At 45.2% G+C, this 21,296-nt stretch overlaps 1 protein-coding gene across 2 annotated transcripts in view; it reads right to left on the minus strand.

Annotated features, from left to right (window-relative positions):
- Positions 1 to 21,081, minus strand: part of SS18 (SS18 subunit of BAF chromatin remodeling complex) — a 50,403-nt gene extending 29,322 nt beyond the window's left edge. Inside the window, exons 1-3 of one of the 2 annotated variants that reach the window (XM_038766572.1) lie at positions 21,005 to 21,081; positions 17,264 to 17,340; positions 13,073 to 13,157 (exon numbers count right to left, since the gene is read on the minus strand). In XM_038766572.1, coding sequence (XP_038622500.1) covers positions 13,073 to 13,157; positions 17,264 to 17,340; positions 21,005 to 21,073 — 231 coding nt within the window. In that variant the 5' untranslated portion in view covers positions 21,074 to 21,081. The remainder of the gene's footprint in view (positions 1 to 13,072; positions 13,158 to 17,263; positions 17,341 to 21,004) is intronic. The other variant, XM_038766573.1, reaches the window with a different exon arrangement.
- Between the last annotated feature and the right edge of the window lie 215 nt (positions 21,082 to 21,296).

Here is a 21,296-nt window from a genome sequence, read left to right on the forward strand (position 1 = left end):
TAATAATAATAATATAGTGATGAGGCTGGCGGCTAGGCGACTACTACATGCCAGCAACTGTACTGAGCTCTGGGGGTGATACAATGCTTTGCACATAGTAAGCGCTTAACAAATACCAAAATTATTATTATTATTATCAGTAGGTCCCGTGTGGAGCTCATAGTCTACATAGGAGGGAGACTAGGGATGGCATCCTCACTGTGCAGATGAAGGAACTAGGGCACAGAGGAATTAAATGACTTGTCCAAAGACAAATCTTTTGATTTACATATGCATATATTATATATACACATAACACACATCCATAAATTACTTATTTATATTAATGCCTGTCTCCCCCTCTAGACTGTAACCACGGGACATCTCTACCAATTTGGTTGCATTATACTCTCCCAAGGGAAGCGGTGTGGCCAAGCAGATACAGTCCGGGCCCAGATCAATCGTATTTATTGAGCGCTTACTGTGTGCAGAACACTGTACTAAGTGCTTGGGAAGTACAAATTGGCAACATATAGAGACAGTCTCTACCCAACAGTGAGCTCACAGCCTAGAAGGGGGAGACAGAGAACAAAACCAAACATATTAACAAAATAAAAAGAATAGATATGTACAAGTAAAATAAATAGAGTAATAAATATGTACAAACATATATACAGATGTCAGGAGACCTGGGTTCTAATCCAGGCTCAGCCACTTGTCTAATGTGTAACCTTGGGCAAATCACTTAACTTCTCTGTGCTTCAGTTATCTCATCTGGAAAATGGAGATGGGAGACTGGGAGCCCCAAGTGGGCCAAGGACTGCGTCCAACCTGATAACCTTGAATCCATCCCAGCACTTTGCTCTTCCCCTCTCCCAGCCCCACAGTACTTATATCCATTTCTGTAATTTTATTTATTTATATTGATGTCTGCCTCCCCATCACTAGACTGTGAACCTGTTGTGGGCACGGAATGTCTCTGTTTATTGTTTAATTCTTATACTCTACTTTCCCAAGCACTTAAGTACAGTGTTCTGCACACAATAAATGCTCAATACAACTGAATGAATGAACGAAAGAACAGTGCTTGATGTAAAAAGCACCTCACAAATCCCATAAAAGTGTTCAGTACAGTGCTCTTCACACAATAAGTGTGCAATAAATATAATTGATTAATAGGTGCAGAAGGCACAACCGTTTACCCACAGTGAGGCATGAAGTGCAGCGCAAATGCATTTTTCACTTTTCTCCTAATGTGTTTAACTCGTTTCCATATTAATTGCAGGTGACAGGCTATTTCCCTCAACCTTACATAACGGAATGGCTAGCGCACACACTGCAGGATAGCCTTTATAGAAGACCACCACGACTAACAGTGTGGCCTAACGGATAGAGCACGGGCTTGGGAGTCAGAAGGATCTGGGTTCTAATCCGGGCTCCGCCACTCTTCTCCTGGGTGACCATGGGCAAGTCATTTCAAGTCACTGTACCTCAGTTACCTCATCTGTAAAATGGGGATCAAGACTGTGAGCCCCAGGTGGACATGGAGTGTGTCCAACCTGATTAGCTGGTATCTTACCCCAGCGCTTAGGACTGTGCTTTGCACACAGTAAGTGCTCAATAAACACGATTGAATAAATGAATGAATGAATGACAATGCCTGGCACCTAGAAGCTATTTAACATATACCATTTTTTTTAATCTAAAATGAGGGGGAAACTGACTGGAGGGGGAAAAAAAAAGACCTTCATGGGGATTAAGACTGTGAGCCTCATGTGGGACTGGAACTGTGTCAGTCATTCCTTCATTCAATCATATTTATTAAGCACTTACTGCGTGCAGAGCACTGTACTAAGCGCTTGGGAAAGTACAGTACAGCAATAAAGAGGGACAATCCCTGACCACAACAAGCTCACAGTCTAGAGAGGGGAGACAGGCATCAATACAAATAAACAGACATCAACGTAAGTAAATAAAATCTAATCTATCTTGTATCTACCCCAGCTCTTAGAACAGTGTTTGGCATATAGTAAGGGTTCAACAAATGCCACAGTTATTACAATTATTATGACACGCTAAGTCCTCCCTCACTTTATTTCACGAAAAATCCCCTGTCAATAGTGGAGTCTTGGCCAGAAAAGCACATTCATAGAAAAGATTAAGAAAATGATGGCCAGCGTGGATATTTTGCCACTGCTTTACATTCTCACGGGAGGCTTGGGTGAAATAAGAGGAGAAAAAAAAGACTTATTTTTTTTCCTGTCAGGGTTTTAAGGGGAGTGGGCCCCCAATTTGGGCCGACTGCCCCCCATGGACTGGAAAGAGACCCCTGTCGACGCAGAGACAGCTGCCTCTGGCAAGCTTCCTAATGAAATGGTGAGCAAAACAACTGACTAACCTTGAGAGTTCAAAAGGAGACAGAAAGAAAAATACTGACGTGACACGGGGAGTGGAAAGGGGGAGGAAAGAGGTTCTGTAACACCTGGCTTCATACTAGGGGGTGGATGGAAGGGGCTTAATGAGCTGCTTTGCCCCCACCCACTTCTCAGGGCTAAAAGATCACCCAGGAGACCTAATTCCTTCTCTTTTCCTCCTCCCCACCCAAAGCCCCCTCCCAGCCCCACAGCCCTTACGTCCATATCTGTAATTTTATTTATTTTGTATTCATGTCCGTCTCCCCCGCTCTAGACTGTCAGCCCGTTGTGGACAGGGAATGTGTCCTTTTATTGTTGTACTGTACTCTCCCAAGCACTTAGTGCCGTGCTCTGCACACAGTAAGCACTGAATAAATATGACTGAATGAATGAATTGAAGGCTTAGTCAGGGAAGGCCTCTTGAAGGAGATGTGATTTTAGGAGGGTTTGGAACGTGAGGAGAAGGAGAAAAGCCAAATTTAAATCCTTTCTGTCTCCATTCCCGGAACTTTTTCTGCCTCCAAACAGCCTGTTCCATCCCTCCCACCATCACGCTCATCTCTGCTTTTGCCCGACCTTAATTCGGGCAGTCCCAGGACTTGGGACACAATTAGTTCCTGAAACACACCTCTTAAAAATCCACACAGATTTTCTCATAACAAGGGTTGGAAATTAGGGGATCTGTCTTCATCCAAAGTTGGCTATTCTATTTTTTTAATCCAAATTCTCCACTACTAGGTACTCAGTTATAGATAAGAGATAGAGCTACAAGAATGTGCGTAAGTTGCATCAAAGCAGTTCTGCCATAGAGTATCAGACATAATTCCCTGGAAATAAAATAGGTGTCTGCCTAGGATTTTCAGGTAAACAAACCCTCCTTCTCTGCTCCCTGGCTTCTCCCGCTCCGCTCTCCTTGCCTCTCATTCTCCCTTTGAAAATTTAAAATTGGGGTCTTAAAAGTATTCCCCCACTTCCGCACGGCTCTCCTGCACCTCCAGAACAAACCACTCCCCAAAGCCGACGTCATAAAGGGGCGGAAGGATGGCTAGTATTGAAATAGAGCAAGGCCCTGGAAGTCAGAAGGTGGAGGACTCTAATCCTGAATCCGCCACTTTTCTGCTTTGTGACAGCAGGCAAGTCACTTCACTTCTCTGGGCCTCAGTTACCTCATCTGTAAAATAGGGATTGAGACTGTGAGTCCCATGTGGGACAGGGCCTGTGCCCAACCTAATTTGCTTATATTCATCCCAGCGCTTAGTAGAGTGCCTGGCACATAGGAAGCACTTAACAAGTACCATCATTATTATTATTATTATATATCCCCCCTCTACACTGTAGGCTCATAGTGGGCAGAGAACACCATCTCTCTACCATCTACAAACTTCTCTACCGTCTCTCCCAAGTTGGTAGAACTTCTCTACCAACTCTCCCAAGCGCTCAGTAAATACCCACTGATGGATCGACTGGAAAGCAGAAACGGATTGGAAATGGAAATCCCAGGGCGCTTCATCCTATGCTCGAAACCTCTTAGGTTGAGGACGGCCTGTATCTTGGCTCGCCTCTCTCCGTCCATTTTGCTGCGATGACGAGAAGCCGTGATTCATCCGCCCATTTGCTCCTATCCCTCCTCACTCCCAACGACCTAGCTCACTGCTTTTCCGAAGCGTTTCTCGACTTTTCTCCCTTCCCTCTTCATAAGAAGGGTTCAGAGCGTTTGCAGGTTTAGAGCTTTAAAAGCTTTTATCCACAGGCGCAGACCAAAGAGGTGTCCCTTAGTCCAAAAGGGCAAAATGGGAATCTACAACAACAAAAACATCCCTGGAAGCTGCTGACAGCTTGTTGTTTTGAACTGGCTCCAACATCAAGCACACTATAGATCAACTGATGGGATCTGTACTAAGCGCTTGGGAGAATATGACAGAGTTGACTGCCCACCACATGCCTATAAGTCTAGAGGTTACTGGATTATGAAATGAGCTCATACTCTTAGAGTCCAGAGTGCTATGAAAGCAGGTGCTGTTTTTTGAGTAAAATAAATTTGAACTGAATCCAAATTACCAGATTTCTTTTCCATATTCACAGGGAGGAAAGAAAAGAATGAAACCTTATGGTCAGGGATCTTCATTTAAAAAAAAAAATTGATCAATTGCATGTATTCATTCAATCATATTTATTGAGTACTTACTGTGTGCACAACATTGTACTAAGCACTTGAAAGAGTACAACGGAATAGAACTGTTCATTCATTCATTCATTCAATCGTATTTATTGAGCGCTTACTGTGTGCAGCTTACTGTACTAAGTGCTTGGGAAGTACAAGTTGGCAACATATAGAGACGGTCCCTACCCAACAGTGGGCTCAGCACGTTCCCAGCCCACAACGAAATAAATGACATTCTGGGTGTGAACGCCAGTTATGAATATAGTCTCACAGTTCAGCTAAAAAGACTTTGGGAGTTTGGAAGAGTCAACAACGGTTAAATGCTTTGGGGGATTTATTCTTTATGCCAATTAAATTTAGCAATTAAAGATAAACATTTATTTTAGCTAGAAACTTCAATTAAAATTAAATCAACAGCCAAATGGCCACCAGGCAACAGTGCAAACTTAGGATCAATAATAACTTCCATATTCAACAGGTCGCCGTGCTCGAACAGTTAACATATTTACGATTCTATTTATTTTGTTAATCATGTGCATATAGCTTTAATTCTATTTGTTCTGACGATTTTGACACCTGTCTACATGTTCTGTTTGGCTGGCTGTCTCCCCCTTCTAGACTGTGAGCCCGTTGTTGGGTAGGGACCGTCTCTATATGTTGCCAACTTGCACTTCCCAAGCGCTTAGTACAGCGCTCGGCACACAGTAAGCGCTCAATAAATACGATTGAATGAATAAATGAGTGGAAGAGCAACTAACAGAAAGACTGCCTCAATTAAATATTTAAACATTACACAAACTACTTTTAACTATCAGGTTCATTTCTATTTTGAGTTTCACCGTGAAAGCATAAAAAACCCACCATTTTCCGCCCCTCCTTTAACACCGCATTTCGAACTATTATTGAAGTAGTCGCCACAAGGCGGCACCAAAATAACAGATTAAAAATTATCATTTTGGTACAATTAAAGGCTGTTTAAGTAGATAGCAATGAGCAACTGAACTTTAAAATTCCGTATTTTCATCTCCCACAATTTTCCATTAGTTTAAATGTAAAAAATAAGCCGCGGAAAACAGCCCTGATAGAAGCTACTGTAGCTTTTGGTATTTAGCATCTCTCTCGTGCACGGAATACGGGTCGTAAGCTCATTATGGGCAGGTAGATGTCTGTCGACTTTATTGTACTGGACTCTCCCAAGCGCTTAGTATATGCTCTGCACACAGTAAAAACTCAAGAAATACCACAGATTGATTGATTGGCTCTGTATCCTTGGGCGGTTGGTATATGTCAGACACCACTTATGTCCCTATCTGTAATTTTATTCCTACTAATGCCTGTCTCCCCGTTTCGACTGTCAATTTGTGGGTGGGGAACGTCTGCCAACTCTCCCCAGCGCTTAGTACAGAATGTACATAGTAGGCATTCAATAAATATCACTAATGATGACTGATGGTTCTCCAGACTGGGACAGCACTGAGCTGAACAGGAGGGTTTACAGGGCATAAGACTTTTAGTTGCACGTGATCGCCGATCTTGGACAGTGCTAGACTGCAAAGCCAAAAGCTATTCTGTTAATTGGCTCCTGGTTAGATTGTCACTGGAAGACCAGAAAGAAGGTCAACTGATTTGTTTGCTTCATTATATATATATGATGCATTATTAATTCCACACCTTCTGTGCTGAAGCAAATATACATAATAATGGCATTTGTTAAGTGCTTACTATGTGCAAAGCACTGTTCTACGCACATACGTTGTGTGTAAATATAAGCAATCTAATTTATCTGTAATTCATTTATTTACTCATATCAATGTCTGTCTCCCTCTAAGCTCATTGCTGGCAGGGAATGTGTCTGTTTCTTGTTATAGTGTACTCTCCCAAGCGCTTAGTACAGTGCTTTGCACACAGTAAGTGCTCGTTAAATACGAATGAATGAATGACTTATATTAGCGGGCACATCTAAAGAGACCCGCTCTCATTAACACGCTGCGAAATTACAAAGTTTTACCCACAACTGAATGAATGAATCCCAACCGCAGCCCTATAGCACTTATATACAGATCTTTAAATTATATCTTATGAATGACATTCATATTAATGTCTGCCTCCCCCTTTAGACGGTAAACTCGCCATGGGCAGGGGGCGTGCCTGCTAATTCTGTTGTACTGTCCTCTCCCTAGCGCCTAGTACAGTGCAAACGTTCAAGAAATATGACTGATTGACCAGAATCCAAGTCTGGAGAATGGAAAGGCCCCAACCTCCCAGCTCAAAATGTTGGCACGGTTTGATTTTTTAGGGCTATCGGCCGTAAGCCCTGACTGTCGTCTCAGCAGTCTTCAGAGGCAGAAGAGAAGGTGCCGACTCTTAGGGGGAAAATCAGAGGTCCTGTTTAGAGCCTGATCCAAACACCACTATGTCCTTCCTGAGAATGCCCAGGGCCCAAAAGAGAACGAACATCCAGCCCCTCTGCATAAGTGAGCGCTCAATAAATACCACTGACCGACTGATCCCTCTGCTCTTTGGCAAAGACTGAGCAAAAGGAAGAGAAGCAGCAAGGCCTAGTGGATCGAGTCAGAAGGACTAATCTCAGCTTGTCTGCTGGGTGACCTTGGGCCAGTCACTTCACTTCTCAGGGCCTCAGCCACCTCATCTGGAAAATGGGGATTAAGACAGTGAGCCCCTTGTGGGAGAGGCACTGTTTCCACCCCGATTTGCTCATCTCTACCCCTGGCATGTAGTACATGCTTTACAAATACCGTAACAAAAAAAAAAAAGGAATGAAGTGCCACCGCATGGTAGCTTGGCCCAAATGACTGTGGTTTTTGGTAATCAATCAATCAAATTTATTGAGCGCTTACTGTGTGCAGAGCACTGTACTAAGGGCTTGGGAAGTACAAGTTGGCAACATAAGTTGGTACAAGTACAAGTTGGTAAGCACTTCTAATGTGCCAAGTACTGAACTACATGAGTGGATGACTAAACTAAACCAACTAAACAGTGGATACAAGATAATCAGGCACCCCAACGGACTCAAAGTAGAAGTAGGAAGGAGAACTGGTATTAAATCCTCATTTTTGAGGGAACTGAGGCCCAGAGAGGCGAAGTGTTTTGCTCCAGGTGACCCAGCAGACAAGCGACGGGGCCAGGATTAGAACCCAGGCCCGTGCTCCATCCTCTAGGTCACAATGCTTTCCACAAGAGCAGCGTAGCCAGGCCCGGCCACCAAAGCAGCCACGCTGCCCGTCTGGGGAAGTGGAGGCAAGTCTGCCACTTGCCTGCTGTGCGACCTTGGGAAAGCCACTTATAGCTTCTCTATGTCTCCGTTTCCTCACCTGTAAAATGGGGATTTAATACCTGCTCTCTTTCCCACTTAGACAGGGAGGCTCTGTGGGACAGGGACCACGTCTAACCTGATTATCAACTCTGTTGTACTGCCCTCTCCCAAGTGCTTAGTACAGAGCTGTGCACACAGTAAGTGGTCAATACCATAGATTGATCGATTACAAACAGAATGTGTTCAACCTCTAGATTGTAAGCTCCCTGCAGGCAGGGAACATGTCTACCAATTCTGTTGCACTGTACTCTCCCAAGTGCTTAGTACAGCGCTCTGCACACAGTGAGCGCTCAATGAATACCGCTGAATGAGTGATCAGTTCAGTCCGGAAAAAGAGGGCAAGACAACTATTTCTTGTGCCTGCTGAACTTTCCAAAGCATTCAGTGCTTAGTACAGTGCTCTGCACACAGTAAGCGCTCAATAAATACGAATGATTGATTCAGAATAGGAACGGGCACAGGAAGCATTCATATACCGGGAGGATGTGCGCATTGGGCGAGGAAGATAAATGGGAAACAAGGAGAACAAGCTGAAAGGGACAGGGGAAGGGAAATAAAAGATGTGATTAAAAAGAGAGGGTAGAGGAGAGACACATGGTGATAAAAGGAAGGTCAATAATAATAATAATAATAATAATAATAATAATTAATAATAATAATAATAATGGCATTTATTAAGCACTTACAGTGCAAAGCACTGTTCTAAGCACTGGGGAGGTTACAAGGTGATCAGGTTGTCCCATGTGGGGCTCACAGTCTTAACCCCCATTTTACAGATGAGGTAACTGAGGCCCAGGGAAGTTAAGTGACTTGCCCAAAGTCACATAGCTGACAATTGGCGGAGCCGGGATTTGAACCCATGAACTCTAACTCCAAAGCCCGGGCTCCTTCCAGTGAACCATGCTGCTTCTCAAGGAAACCGAGGAGAGGAGGATGGGGGGAGGAGAGAAGAGGAAAAGGGATGGAGGAGGGAGAGAAAATGAAGGGGAAAGAATGGGAGAAGCAAGAGATGCGGACAGTGAGGAAAAACACAACAATCCCCATCGTTCTGCATGGCTTTTGGTGAATTAATAGCAAATTAGGTGGAAATAACTGAATATTCTCATCCTTTAATCTGAGGAATTTAATGACTGATTCTCGGACCCCAAACTTCCGGTTCAATGAGACCCCAAAACGTACAACATCGGGGATGTCACAAGTTCAGTAAATAACTATTTTATTATTTGATCTTAAGAGTGCCTTCGGGGAGGTAGATGTTGCCAGGAGAGTGATTTCTGGAGGCCAATTAGAGCCGGAAATGTAGCCGAACAGAAAATGTGACGTTTGATTAAGGAAGTTCTTATTCCTATGTCCGTTCTTTATCCTCTTGGATCCAATTTGTGAACCAAAAACGTTATCGATCTTCACAGAAAGAAGGAACTAATTGTTCATGGAGCAGTATCGAACTGGCAGTTCCTTAAAAACGGGGACAGCCTAAACTTACTACTGCCAATAAACTTAGTCCTGAAAATACCCCAGCAATTTAACAAACTTAATTAGAATTCTAGTATTACTATCGGGGAAAGAATCCTGAGCTACAACCCTCATCATTAATGGTATGTACTGAGCGCTAACTGTATGCAAAGCATCATTATCACCATCATCAATAGTATTGGTTGAGTGCTTACTAGGAGGATTTTGAGAGCTATGAGAAGAGCACTGTACTAAGCGCTTGGAAGAGTTACGATACAGCACAGTTGGCAGACACATCTCCTGCCCACAATGACCTTACAGTCTAGAGGGGCAGTGTATGAACATAGGTCGGGGGCTCTAATCTGAGCTCCACCACTTGTCTGCTGTGTGGCCTTGGGCAAGTCACTTCACTTCTCTGGGCCTCAGTTCCTTCATCTGTCAAATGGGGATTAAGTCTGTGAGCCCCATGCGGGACAAGGACAGTGTCTAACCCAATTTGCTTGTATTCACCCCAACGCTTAGTACGTTGCCTGGCACAAGTAAGCGCTTAATATCACTATTATTATTATTATTATAGAGGCCAAGTGGACAGAGGATGGACATGGGAATCAGAGGACCCAGCTCTACCACTTCCCTGCGGCGGGACCTCATCTGTAAAATGGAAATTAAATCCTCCTCTGTCAGACTGTGAGCTCAGTGGGGGACAGAGACTGTGTCTGACTTGATTACCTTAATAACGGTGGCATTTGTTAAGTGCTTACTATGTGCAAAGCACTGCTCTAAGCGTTGGGGAGGACATAAGCTGATCAGGTTGTCCCTCATGGGGCTTACAGTCTTCATCCCCATTTTACAGATGAGGTCACTGAGGCACAGAGAAGTGAAGTGACTTGCCCGAAGTCACACAGCTGACAAGCAGCAGAGCCGGGATACGAACCCATGACCTCTGACTCCCAAGCCTGGGCTCTTTCCTCTGAGCCGCGCTGCTTCTCTTGTAACTGCCCCATTGTTCAGAGGGCCTTGGCACCTAATAGGCACTTAATACACGCCATAACTTATTGAGGACCACTCACAGGAACAGCGAATGGGTGACAGAAACTGTGGATGCAGCCTAGTGAGAAGGAGCCTGATTCCACCAATCACGTCCAGCGATTCATAGTCAATCAATCAATCAATCGTATTTATTGAGCGCTTACTGTGTGCAGAGCACTGTACTAAGCGCTTGGGAAGTACAAGTTGGCAACATATAGAGATGGTCCCTCCCCAACAGTGGGCTCACAGTCTAGAAGTCACAGGTTACTAGTCCAGCCTCCTTGGCAAGGAAGAACCCAAGTGCCCAGCACCGTGCCAGGCGATGCTGTCTGTATTCCTACATCCTCAGGAACCGAACTGTGACCCCCCCGACTTTCTTAATACTTGGGAATTTCTCTGTTGGGCATGTGCCCGGCGGGCGGGAAAAGACTTCTTCCATTTGGCTATCGCCACAGAAAATGTAAATTCTGTAGTCAACTCTCCATCAGCTAGCCACCAGTCAAGCTCATTGAAAAAAAATAAAATCGAGAAATCTCTCACTGCTTCGACTGGAGAAGCAGCACGACCTTGTGGCAACAGCACAGGCTCGGGAGTCTGAGGACGCGGATTCTAATCCCGGCTCCGCCACTTATCATCAAATCGTACTTATTGAGTGCTTACTGTGTGCAGAGCACTGTACTAAGCGCTTGGGAAGTACAAGTTGGCAACATAGAGAGACAGTCCCTACCCAACAGTGGGCTCACAGTCTAAAAGATCTGCGGTGTGATACAGTCCCTGCCCTAAGTGGGTCTCACAGCCTCAAACCCCATTTGGGGCAAATCACTTCCCTTCTCTGTGCCTGTTACCTCACCTGTTAAATGGGGATTGAGACTGTAAGCCCCACAGGGGACGATCATTCATTCATTCAATGGTATTTATTGAGCGCTTACTGGGTGCACAGCACTATACTAGGCGCTTGGGAACTACGATTCAGCACTAGAGATAGTCCTAGCCCACAATGGGCTCACAGTCTACAAGTGGGGAGATCAAAACAGGTAAACAGGCATCAGTAGAATCATTATAAATGGAATTATAGATATATCATTAATAAAAAATGAATAGAATTATAAATATGTACATATATACACAAGTGCTGTGGGGCAGGGAGGGGGGTAGACAAAAGGAGTGAGTCGGAACGATGGAGAGGGGAGGAAGAGCTGAGGAAATGGGACTTTGTAACCACCCTGGTGCTTAATACAGTGTCTGGCACAAAACAAGTGCTTAACAAATACCATTATTATTATTATACCTGTTCTCCCTTCCTTCGACTGTGAGCCCCATGTGGGACCTGATTCTCGTATCTAGCCCAGCGCTTAGTTCAGGGCTTGGCACTAATAGGTGCTTACCAAATACCACTTGTCTTATGCCGTCGGGTCGTTTCCGACTCATAGCGACACCACGCACACATCTCTCCCAGAACGTCCCGCTCTCCATCTGCAATCCTTCTGGTGGTGCATCCACAATAATAATAACAATAATAATAATAATAATAATGCATTCCCTGACCACAACGAGCTCAAATATGATCTTGGAAAGTAGTGAATAGACGCACTTTAGAATCAGCACTGCTTCAGTAGAATTTTCCACTTTTCCATTAAACCGCAAGTTCTCAGGGAACAGGAAGATACTTTGGCCTCTGGTTTCACTATTACTTTCTAAAGAAAGTAATTTCTTCCTTTCTAAAGAAGGAAGACCACAGTAGATGGAAGTTTCACTAATAATAATGATGGCATTTCTTACATGCTTACTATGTGCAAAGCACTGTTCTAAGCGCTGGGGTAGATACAAGGCAATCAAGTTGTCCCACGTGGGGCTCACAGACAATCCCCATTTTACAGATGAGGTAACTGAGGCCCAGAGAAGTGAAGTGACTTGCCCAAAGTCACCCAGCTAAGTGGCGGAGCTGGGATTTGAACCCATGACCCCTGACTCCAAAGCCCGGGCTCTTTCCACCGAGCCATGCTGTTTCTCATAGTTTTCTTGGTAAAAATATGGAAGTGGTTTACCACTGCTGCCTTACTAAGAGAAGCAGCATGGCTCAGTGGAAAGAGCCCGGGCTTTGGAGTCAGAGGTAACGGGTTCAAATCCCAGCTCTGCCAATTGTCAGCTGTGTGACTTTGGGCAAGTCACTTAACTTCTCTGTGCCTCAGTTACCTCATCTGTAAAATGGGGATGAAGACTGTGAGCCCCCCGTGGGATGACCTGATCACCTTGTAACCTCCCCAGCGCTTAGAACAGTGCTTTGCACATAGTAAGCGCTTAATAAATGCCATCATTATTATTATTATTATTATTACTAAGCGCTGGGGTGGATATAAGCAAATGAGGTTGGACACAGTCCCTGTCCCACACGGTGTTCACGGTCTTAATCCCCATTTTACAGATGAGGTAAATGAGGCACAGAGAAGTTAAGTGACTTGCCCAGGGCCACACAGACAACAAGAGGCAAAGCCGGGATTAGAACCCAGGTTTTCTGGCTCTCTACCCACTAGGCAACGCATAGCGCCTGGCTGCCATAGAAAAAGAACGGAGGAACGGAGGGCAAGAGAAACAACACAAAAAGCACGTTCAGTTGAGAAACACACTGCACTGGTAAAGCGAACATTTTGTTGCTTCGGCAGGCTAAGAGTACCTGTAACTCTTGCCGGTTTTATCCGTACTTACAGCTGGTAAAAGCGACTGCATGTTCTGATTGGAGTCTGCTATCGTCGCCAGGTAGACCAGGTTTGTGTGTAACATCTGTTGATACCTAGCGAAAGAAAACAAGTCTCTTGGAAAAATGAAGCATTTCTCCCCGCTCGCCTATATAAAGTCATTCAGTCGTATTTACTGAGTGTTTACAGTGCGCAAAACACTTTTCTAAGCGCTCGGGAGAGGACAATATAAAATCAGACGCATTCCCTGACCACAACGAGCTCAAATATGATCTTGGAGAGTAGTGAACAGACGCTCTTTAGAATCAGCACTGCATCAGTAGAATTTTCCATTTTTCCATTAAACCGCAAGTTCTCAGGGAACAGGAAGACACTGGTTTCACTATTACTTTCTAAAGAAGGAAGACCACAGTAGATGGAAGTTTCACTATTACTTTCCAAAGAAGGAACCACAGTAGATGGAAGTTTGACATTTGTGGTCACTCTGCTTTCCCCTTCCAGGGCCGCAAGGGGATTTTGAACCCGCACCCCATTACTAGACCCTGCTGGGATGGTGAAATGAAGGGGTAAAAACCCACCCCTTCTCTGTTCGCCGCTGCAGCAGCAAAGACCCTCTGCCCCCTGAGCCTGGCATTACATATTCCTTGGGCTGGCATGCGCAGGATTAAAAAAACGGCAAAAAATCTGTTAGTTGCTCTCTCCTGATTCCGATGGAGAAAATGTTACAACATATCGGTCACGGAGATTTGAGGAAAGAGGACATCCAATGCTTGACTACCACTGGCTTTCATTCATTCATTCAATCGTGTTTATTGAGTGCTTACTGTAAGCGCTTGGAAGAGTACGACACAACAACAAACAGACACATTCCCTGCCCACAATAAGCTCAGTCTCGAGGGGTTGCTATGGGGAATAAAGATTACCCTTCTTCGAAACCCAGAAAAATCTTTTCACTGCTCAGAGACCACTTCAAGGGGGTGGGTCCTAACTTTAATCTTGCTCCCATTTTTATAAGCAGCAGACCGATTTAAAGAAACAGCATTAAAAACATTAGTACCTTCAAAAGACTGGTCAACAGGGACTAGGAGAAAAGAGGCTCTAAACAAATTAAAACAAAATAAACTTTTGCAAAATGTGGTCTTTCTTCGACACTCAAGTATTTCCCTATCTGATTCCAGTCCCTCCATTCACTCCAGAATTTCCTTCCCTTGCCTTTATCTCTGGATTTGTTATTTATGAACTTTATTTTCTATGATTGTCATATGTATGAATTTTATGACTGTCCTTTTTTATGGTTTCTGCTAAATCAATCATATTTACTGAGTGCTTACTACAGCACATATGTATCTATCTGTATCTAGCAGTAATTTCTTGTTTTATGTATTTGTTTTAATGTCTGTCTCACCCTCTAGACCGTGAGCTCGTTGTTGGGTAGGGACCGTCTCTATACGTTGCCAACTTGTACTTCCCAAGCGCTTAGTACAGTGCTCTGTGCACAGTAAGCGCTCAATAAATACAATTGAATGAATGAATGAACGATATAACACACACATCCCTGCCCACAATTAGCTTACAGTCTAGAGGATAACTTTAGGTGGTTGCTCAGCATTATGTGCCAGGCACCGTTCTAAGCACTGGGAGAGATACAAGACAAAGCAGGTTAGACACAGTCTATGTCCCACGAAGGGCTCACGGTCTTAATCTCCATTGTACAGATGAGGTAACTGGGGCTCAGAGAAGTTAAGTGACTTGCCCAAGGTCACACAACAGACAAGTAGCGGCGCCCTTTTCCCCCTTGAGACAGTACGCTGCTTAAAAGGAAGGCACTGTCTTCCACCTTTTAGACTGTGAGCCCACTGTTGGGTAGGGACTGTCTCTATATGTTTCCAACTTGTACTTCCCAAGCGCTTAGTACAGTGCCCTGCACACAGTAAGCGCTTAATAAATACGATTGATTGATTGATTCCACCGACTCTCCCTCTAGACCACAAGCTCACTGTGGGCAGGGAACATGCCTACCGACTCTGTTGTACCATACTCTCCCAAGCGCTCGATACAGTGCTCTGCACACAGTAAGCGCTCAATAAATACCATCGATCGATTGCTCTCCCCACAGGCATTTGCGTGGTGCTCAAGTGTTGAGCAACAAACCTTCCAGAACCCAACCTTAACGCTTCACCTTCCCAAATGGGTTCTAATTCCAAAGAGCGGTCATAATGGAGCCAGGAGCAATCCTTCTCTCCTACTACAAGTGACAATGACAAGGGACAATGCCTGGTGTTTGGAAAACCACGGGCGGCCACCGCTCTCCTCAATGCCAAAAAAATCCCCCAAGACTGGAAGAATTCAAGCAGGGGTGAGGTAACCCAGACTAAGCCCCCCTTTTCCTCTGCTCCTCCTCCCCTCCCCATCGCCCCGACTCCCTCCCTCTGCTCTACCCCCCTCCCTGCCCCACAGAACTTGTGCATATAAGTACATATTTATTATTCTATTTATTTCAACAATGCGGTGTATATATCTATATACACCTATATATCTATATCTAAATATATATCTAAATATATCTATATATTTAAGCGCTTAGTACAGTGCTCTGCACACAGTAAGCGCTCAATAAATACGATTGATGATCTATAATTCTATTCATTTATACTGATGCTGTTGATGCCTCTTCAATTGTACTTGTTTTGTTTTGTTGTCTGTCTTTCCCCCTTCTAGACTGTGAGCCCGTTGTTGGGTAGGGATTGTCTCTATCTGCTGCTGAATTGTACTTTCCAAGTGCTTAGCACAGTGCTCTGCACACACAGTAAGTGCTCAATAAATACAGTTGAATGAATGACTAAGCCCACCTTTCCTCTTCTCCCACTCCCTTCTGCATCGCCCTGACTTGCTCTCTTTATTCATCCCCCACTTCCCACCCCTCAGCACTTATGGCCGGATCCGTAACTTTATTGATTTATTTTAACGTCCGTCTCCCCGTCTAGACTGTAAGCTCTTTGCGGGCAGGGAATGTCTCTATTGTTATACCGTGCTCTCCCAAGCGCTCAGTTCAGTGCTCTGCACACAGTAAGCGCTCGATAAATGCGAATGACTGGCTGATTGACAGAGAAGAAAGGGTGGTGGGGGGGGCTGATGATTGCAGCTGTGTAAGCTTCCCACTGCCCGTGCCAGGGAGGGAGGCTGTTCGATGGGGCAAAACGGCCACTCTTGTCATCACTCCCCCCATTCATTTAGTCATTCAATCGTATTTATTGAGTGCTTACCGTGGGCAGAGCACTGAACTAAGCGCTTGGGAAGTCCAAGTTGGCAACATATAGAGACGGCCCCAACAACGGGCTCACAGCCTAGAAGGGGATGTGGACAGAACGGGAGTCAAGTCGCGCCGAGAGTAAGCGGCACTTTGCCCAAGTTCCCCCTCATTCATTCATTCAAGCGCATTTATGGAGCGCTTACTGTGTGCAGAGCACTGTACTGAGCGCTTGGGAAGAACAAGTCGGCAACATATAGAGATGGTCCGAAGCAGGGCCTTGGCTTTTCCCCCTCCTCCCACCCTGGCCGACCTCGCTCGGGTGGCAGAAGCCGAGGCCGAGGCGGATTGGGCCCGGAAGACTGAAATCCCACATGAATATATGTCCGGGGCCTAGCGTCGGACCCCATCAGGGGACACACCGGCTCCAGACGGAACTGCTGCTTCTCCAACCAGGTAAATGGCCGGTTTCCCACCCGGGGACCTCCTCAACACCTGGTCCCCCTCTCCCCCCAAAACTCTTTACCCTTGGGTACATTTTTAAAGCTATCTTTTGGGCAGAGCCACCGGAGAATCGCCCTTCCGTTTGGGCATCATTACCGTTCCCCAAAACTTGGGCGCTACTAAATTCGCACCCAAGTATCCTCCAATCGTTACCTTAAAAACAATACGGGCGTGCGGCCGTTCCGTATTGTCCTTGGCAAAACTTCAGAACGCAGTTGGAAAACCTCGATTATAAAGCGGCCTAACTTTTCCACTGATTAGTCACCGTACAAACTTGGAGATACACTGTGGCCTTGATTTTTTTACAGTGAACAGGTCCCTATGTTCTAAATTGTATCATCCCCTCCGCCAGTTACACTCTGGAAATCTCACTTTCGAAAACCTCGATCCTCCCTAAAAGAAAAGTTTAACTCTCACACGACAGTAGCAAAAAGAAAATTCAGATCTTACTGAGAGCATTCTGACGTCTTGCCTTTATTCTGGTAGTCCATTATACACTGAATGAGGTGGTTGTTTTCATCCAACATCTGAAATGGAAAAGTCTGACATTAATGACAGCTAGCAATATTTTTAGACGGACGTTGATGTGGGTGCTTATAAAAAGATCATTCTCAGGCCCAAAAGAATCTCATATCAAAAAAACAAATGCGCATATGATACATGGAAAAGGGACTCCATCTGCAATTCTTTTCATTTGTGTTTTATGTCTGAAATGGTAGCTTTCAAGTCTTTAAAAACCATAAATATAGCAGAGTTGAATGGGTGGTGGCGTTTTTTAAAGCCTAATTATACCGAAGCTTTGAGCTACGGATAAATTATCTTACCTTTTAAAAACTGGAGGTAAACAGGCAATGGACAGTTGTTAAAACCTTCTCCATCCCCTCTCTTCCAAAGACTGATTCTTTGTGCCGACTTTAAAAGGTATTTGCAAACGATGAATAGATACTTTTTAAAGTCTGCACCAAAGAAGCAGTCTTATGGGTCTTTTGACTCCACTGAGCCTGAGACCTCAGGGTTTAAAATATAAGAATAAGCAATGAGCTCTTCATGTAGCAAACATAACTCAGCATGAAAGTTCACGAGTTTTCAAATTCATGGTATTCACTGAGCACTTGCTCTGCGCAGAATATTCATTCATTCATTCAATCGCATTTATTGAGCGCTTACTGTGTGCAGAGCGCTTGGGAATCAATCAATCGTATTTATTGAGCGCTTACTTTGTGCAGAGCACTGTACTAAGCGCTTGGGAAGTACAAGTTGGCAACATATAGAGACGGTCCCTACCCAACAGTGGGCTTGCAGTCTAGAAAATTGTACTAAGCGCTTGGGAGAGTAAAACAGACTAAATAAACACAACCCCTATCCTCACGGAGTTTATAATCTAGCAGGGGGGAATCTAATTTACAATCTGCTATCTATTACTTAGTCCTCTCATGTCGATTATCACCAACCCATGCCTTCTTGGGGTTATTAAGGGCATACATGACTTGATCCCCCCTTTTAGACTGTGAGCCCACTGTTGGGTAGGGACTGTCTCTATATGTTGCCAACTTGTACTTCCCAAGCGCTTAGTACAGTGCTCTGCACACAGTAAGCGCTCAATAAATACGATTGATGATGATGATGATGATGATATGTTGCCAACTTGTACTTCCCAAGCGCTTAGTACAGTGCTCTGCACACAGTAAGCGCTCAATAAATACGATTGATGATGATGATGATGATCGTTTAGTTTCCAGCCCAGTGTTTTATTTTATAAAGGGAAGTCAGTCTTTTAGACTGTGAACCCACTGTTGGGTAGGGACTGTATCTAGATGTTGCCAACTTGTACTTCCCAAGCGCTTAGTACAGTGCTCTGCACACAGTAAGCGCTCAATAAATACGATTGATTGACTGATTGATTGAAGTCAAACCATGATTTGTCACTGATCATGCACCTTGCATTTCACAGAAACGAAATCAAAGCCCAACGCGGTCTCCTTTGACTGAGACGTGTGTTGGCGGTGCAGTGTTTTGCGACGGAATCCTAGGGTGGGAAAGACGTCGTCTTACCCACCTTGTTTTCCAACCAAGCCAAGCGCTCAATAAATATGACTGATTGACTGATTGATTGAAATCAAACCATGATTTGTCACTAATCATGCACCGTGCGTTTCACGAAACGAAATCAAAGCCCAACGCGGTCTCCTTTGACATCATCATTAAAATGGGGATGAAGACTGTGAGCCCCACGTGGGACCACCTGATCACCTTGTATCCCCCCAGCACTTAGAACAGTGCTTGGCACATAGTAAGTGCTTAATAAATGCCATCATCATCATTATTATTATTAAGATGGGGATGAAGACTGTGAGCCCCCCGTGGGACCACCTCATCACCTAGTAACCTCCCCAGCGCTTAGAACAATGCTGTGTACATAGTAAGTGCTTAATTAATCAATCAATCAGTCAATCGTATTTCTTGAGCACTTACTGTGTGCACAGCACTGTACTAAGCGCTTGAGAAGTACAAGCTGGCAACATATAGAGACAGTCCCTACACAACAGTGGGCTCACAGTCTAAATGGGGGAGAGAGAGAACAAAACCAAAAATACTAACAAAATAAAATAAATAGAATAGATATGTACAAGTAAAATAGAGTAATAAATATGTACAAACATATATGCATATATACAGGTGCCGTGGGGAAGGGAAGGAGGTAAGGCGGGCGGGATGGAGAGGGGGACGAAGGGGATTAATTAACCTCATCACCTAGTAACCTCCCCAGCGCTTAGAACAGTGCTTTGTACATAGTAAGCGCTTAATAAATGCCATTATTATTATTATTAATAAAATGGAGATGAAGACTGTGAGCCCCACGTGGGACCACCTGATCACCTTGTAATCTCCCCAATGCTTAGAACAGTGCTTCGTAGATAGTAAGCGCTTAATAAATGCCATCATCATTATTATTATTAAAATGGGGATGAAGACTGTGAGCCCCACGTGAGACCACCTCATCACCTTGTAATCTCCCCAGCGCTTAGAACAGTGCTTTGCACATAGTAAGCGCTTAATAAATGCCATCATTATTATTATTATTATTAAAATGGGGATGAAGACTGTGAGACCCCCATGGGACCACCTCATCACCTAGTAACCTCCCCGGTGCTTAGAACAGTGCTTTGTACATAGTAAGTGCTTAATAAATGCCATCATCACCTGGTAACCTCCCCAGCACTTAGAACAGTGCTTTGTACATAGTAAGCGCTTAATAAATGCCATTATTATTGTTATTATTATTAACAAAATGGGGATTAAGACTGTGAGCCCCCCGTGGGACCACCTGATCACCTTGTAATCTCCCCAGCGCTTAGAACAGTGCTTTGTACACAGTAAGTGCTTAATAAATGCCATCATAATCATTATTATTAATAAAATGGGGATGAAGACTGTGAGCCCCCCGTGGGGCCACCTGATCACCTAGTAACATCCCCAGCACTTAGAACAGTGCTTTGCACATAGTAAGCGCTTAATAAATGCCATTATTATTGTTATTATTATTAACAAAATGGGGATGAAGACTGTGAGCCCCACGTTGGACCACCTGATCACCTAGTAACCTCCCCAGCGCTTAGAACAGTTCTTTGCACATAGTAAGCGCTTAATAAATGCCATCATTATTATTATTATTTTATTATTATTAAAATGGGGATGAAGACTGTGAGCCCCACGTGGGACCACCTCATCACCTAGTAACCTCCACAGCGTTTAGAACAGTGCTGGGCACATCATCATCTTTATTATTATTATTATTAAAATGGGGATGAAGACTGTCAGCCCCCCGTGAGATCACCTAGTAACCCCAGCGCTTAGAACAGTGCTTTGCACATAGTAAGCGCTTAATATGATAGTAGGCCACAAGGCCAACCGCGCTGTAGTAAACACCCCCCGAATGGCGGGCGAGTGGGCGGGTCCTCGTGGCCGCGAGCCGGGGCCGGGCGAGTCCATTCCGCCCGGAGGGGGGGCGGGGCCGGGACGTATCCAACGTACGTAGGCGCGCGCGCAGGCGCAGTGGGCGGCCGCTCTCAGTGCGCCTGCGCGGACGGGGCCGCAGACCGGGGGGGGGGGGCGGTTGGGAGCGCGCCCTGCCCCCTAGCGCCGGGCGGGGGGATGGCGCGCCCCGCGTTCCCCAGCCCCAATTGGCGTCACCTTCTGGATGGCGGCGGGCGTGATCTCCCCCTTGCCGCGCTGCCTCGGGGCCGCGAACGCCACCGACATGTCCGCGCGCCGCTCGCCGTCCGCGCGCCGACAGCCGCAGGAGGGGGGGGGGGGGCCGGCCGACCCCCGGACTCACCCACCGAGGCGCGCGCGCGGGGGGGACGGACGGCGGTCCGACGCCACCAAACGCGGCCGGAGCCGCTCATCGGACAAACCCCCCTCTCCTCCCTCCGCTAAACGTTGCGTTTCATCAGGACTGCGACCCCCAGGGCCTCAATCCTCG

Source organism: Tachyglossus aculeatus, chromosome 25 (genome assembly GCF_015852505.1).
Source record: "Tachyglossus aculeatus isolate mTacAcu1 chromosome 25, mTacAcu1.pri, whole genome shotgun sequence".
Lineage (NCBI taxonomy): Eukaryota > Metazoa > Chordata > Mammalia > Monotremata > Tachyglossidae > Tachyglossus > Tachyglossus aculeatus.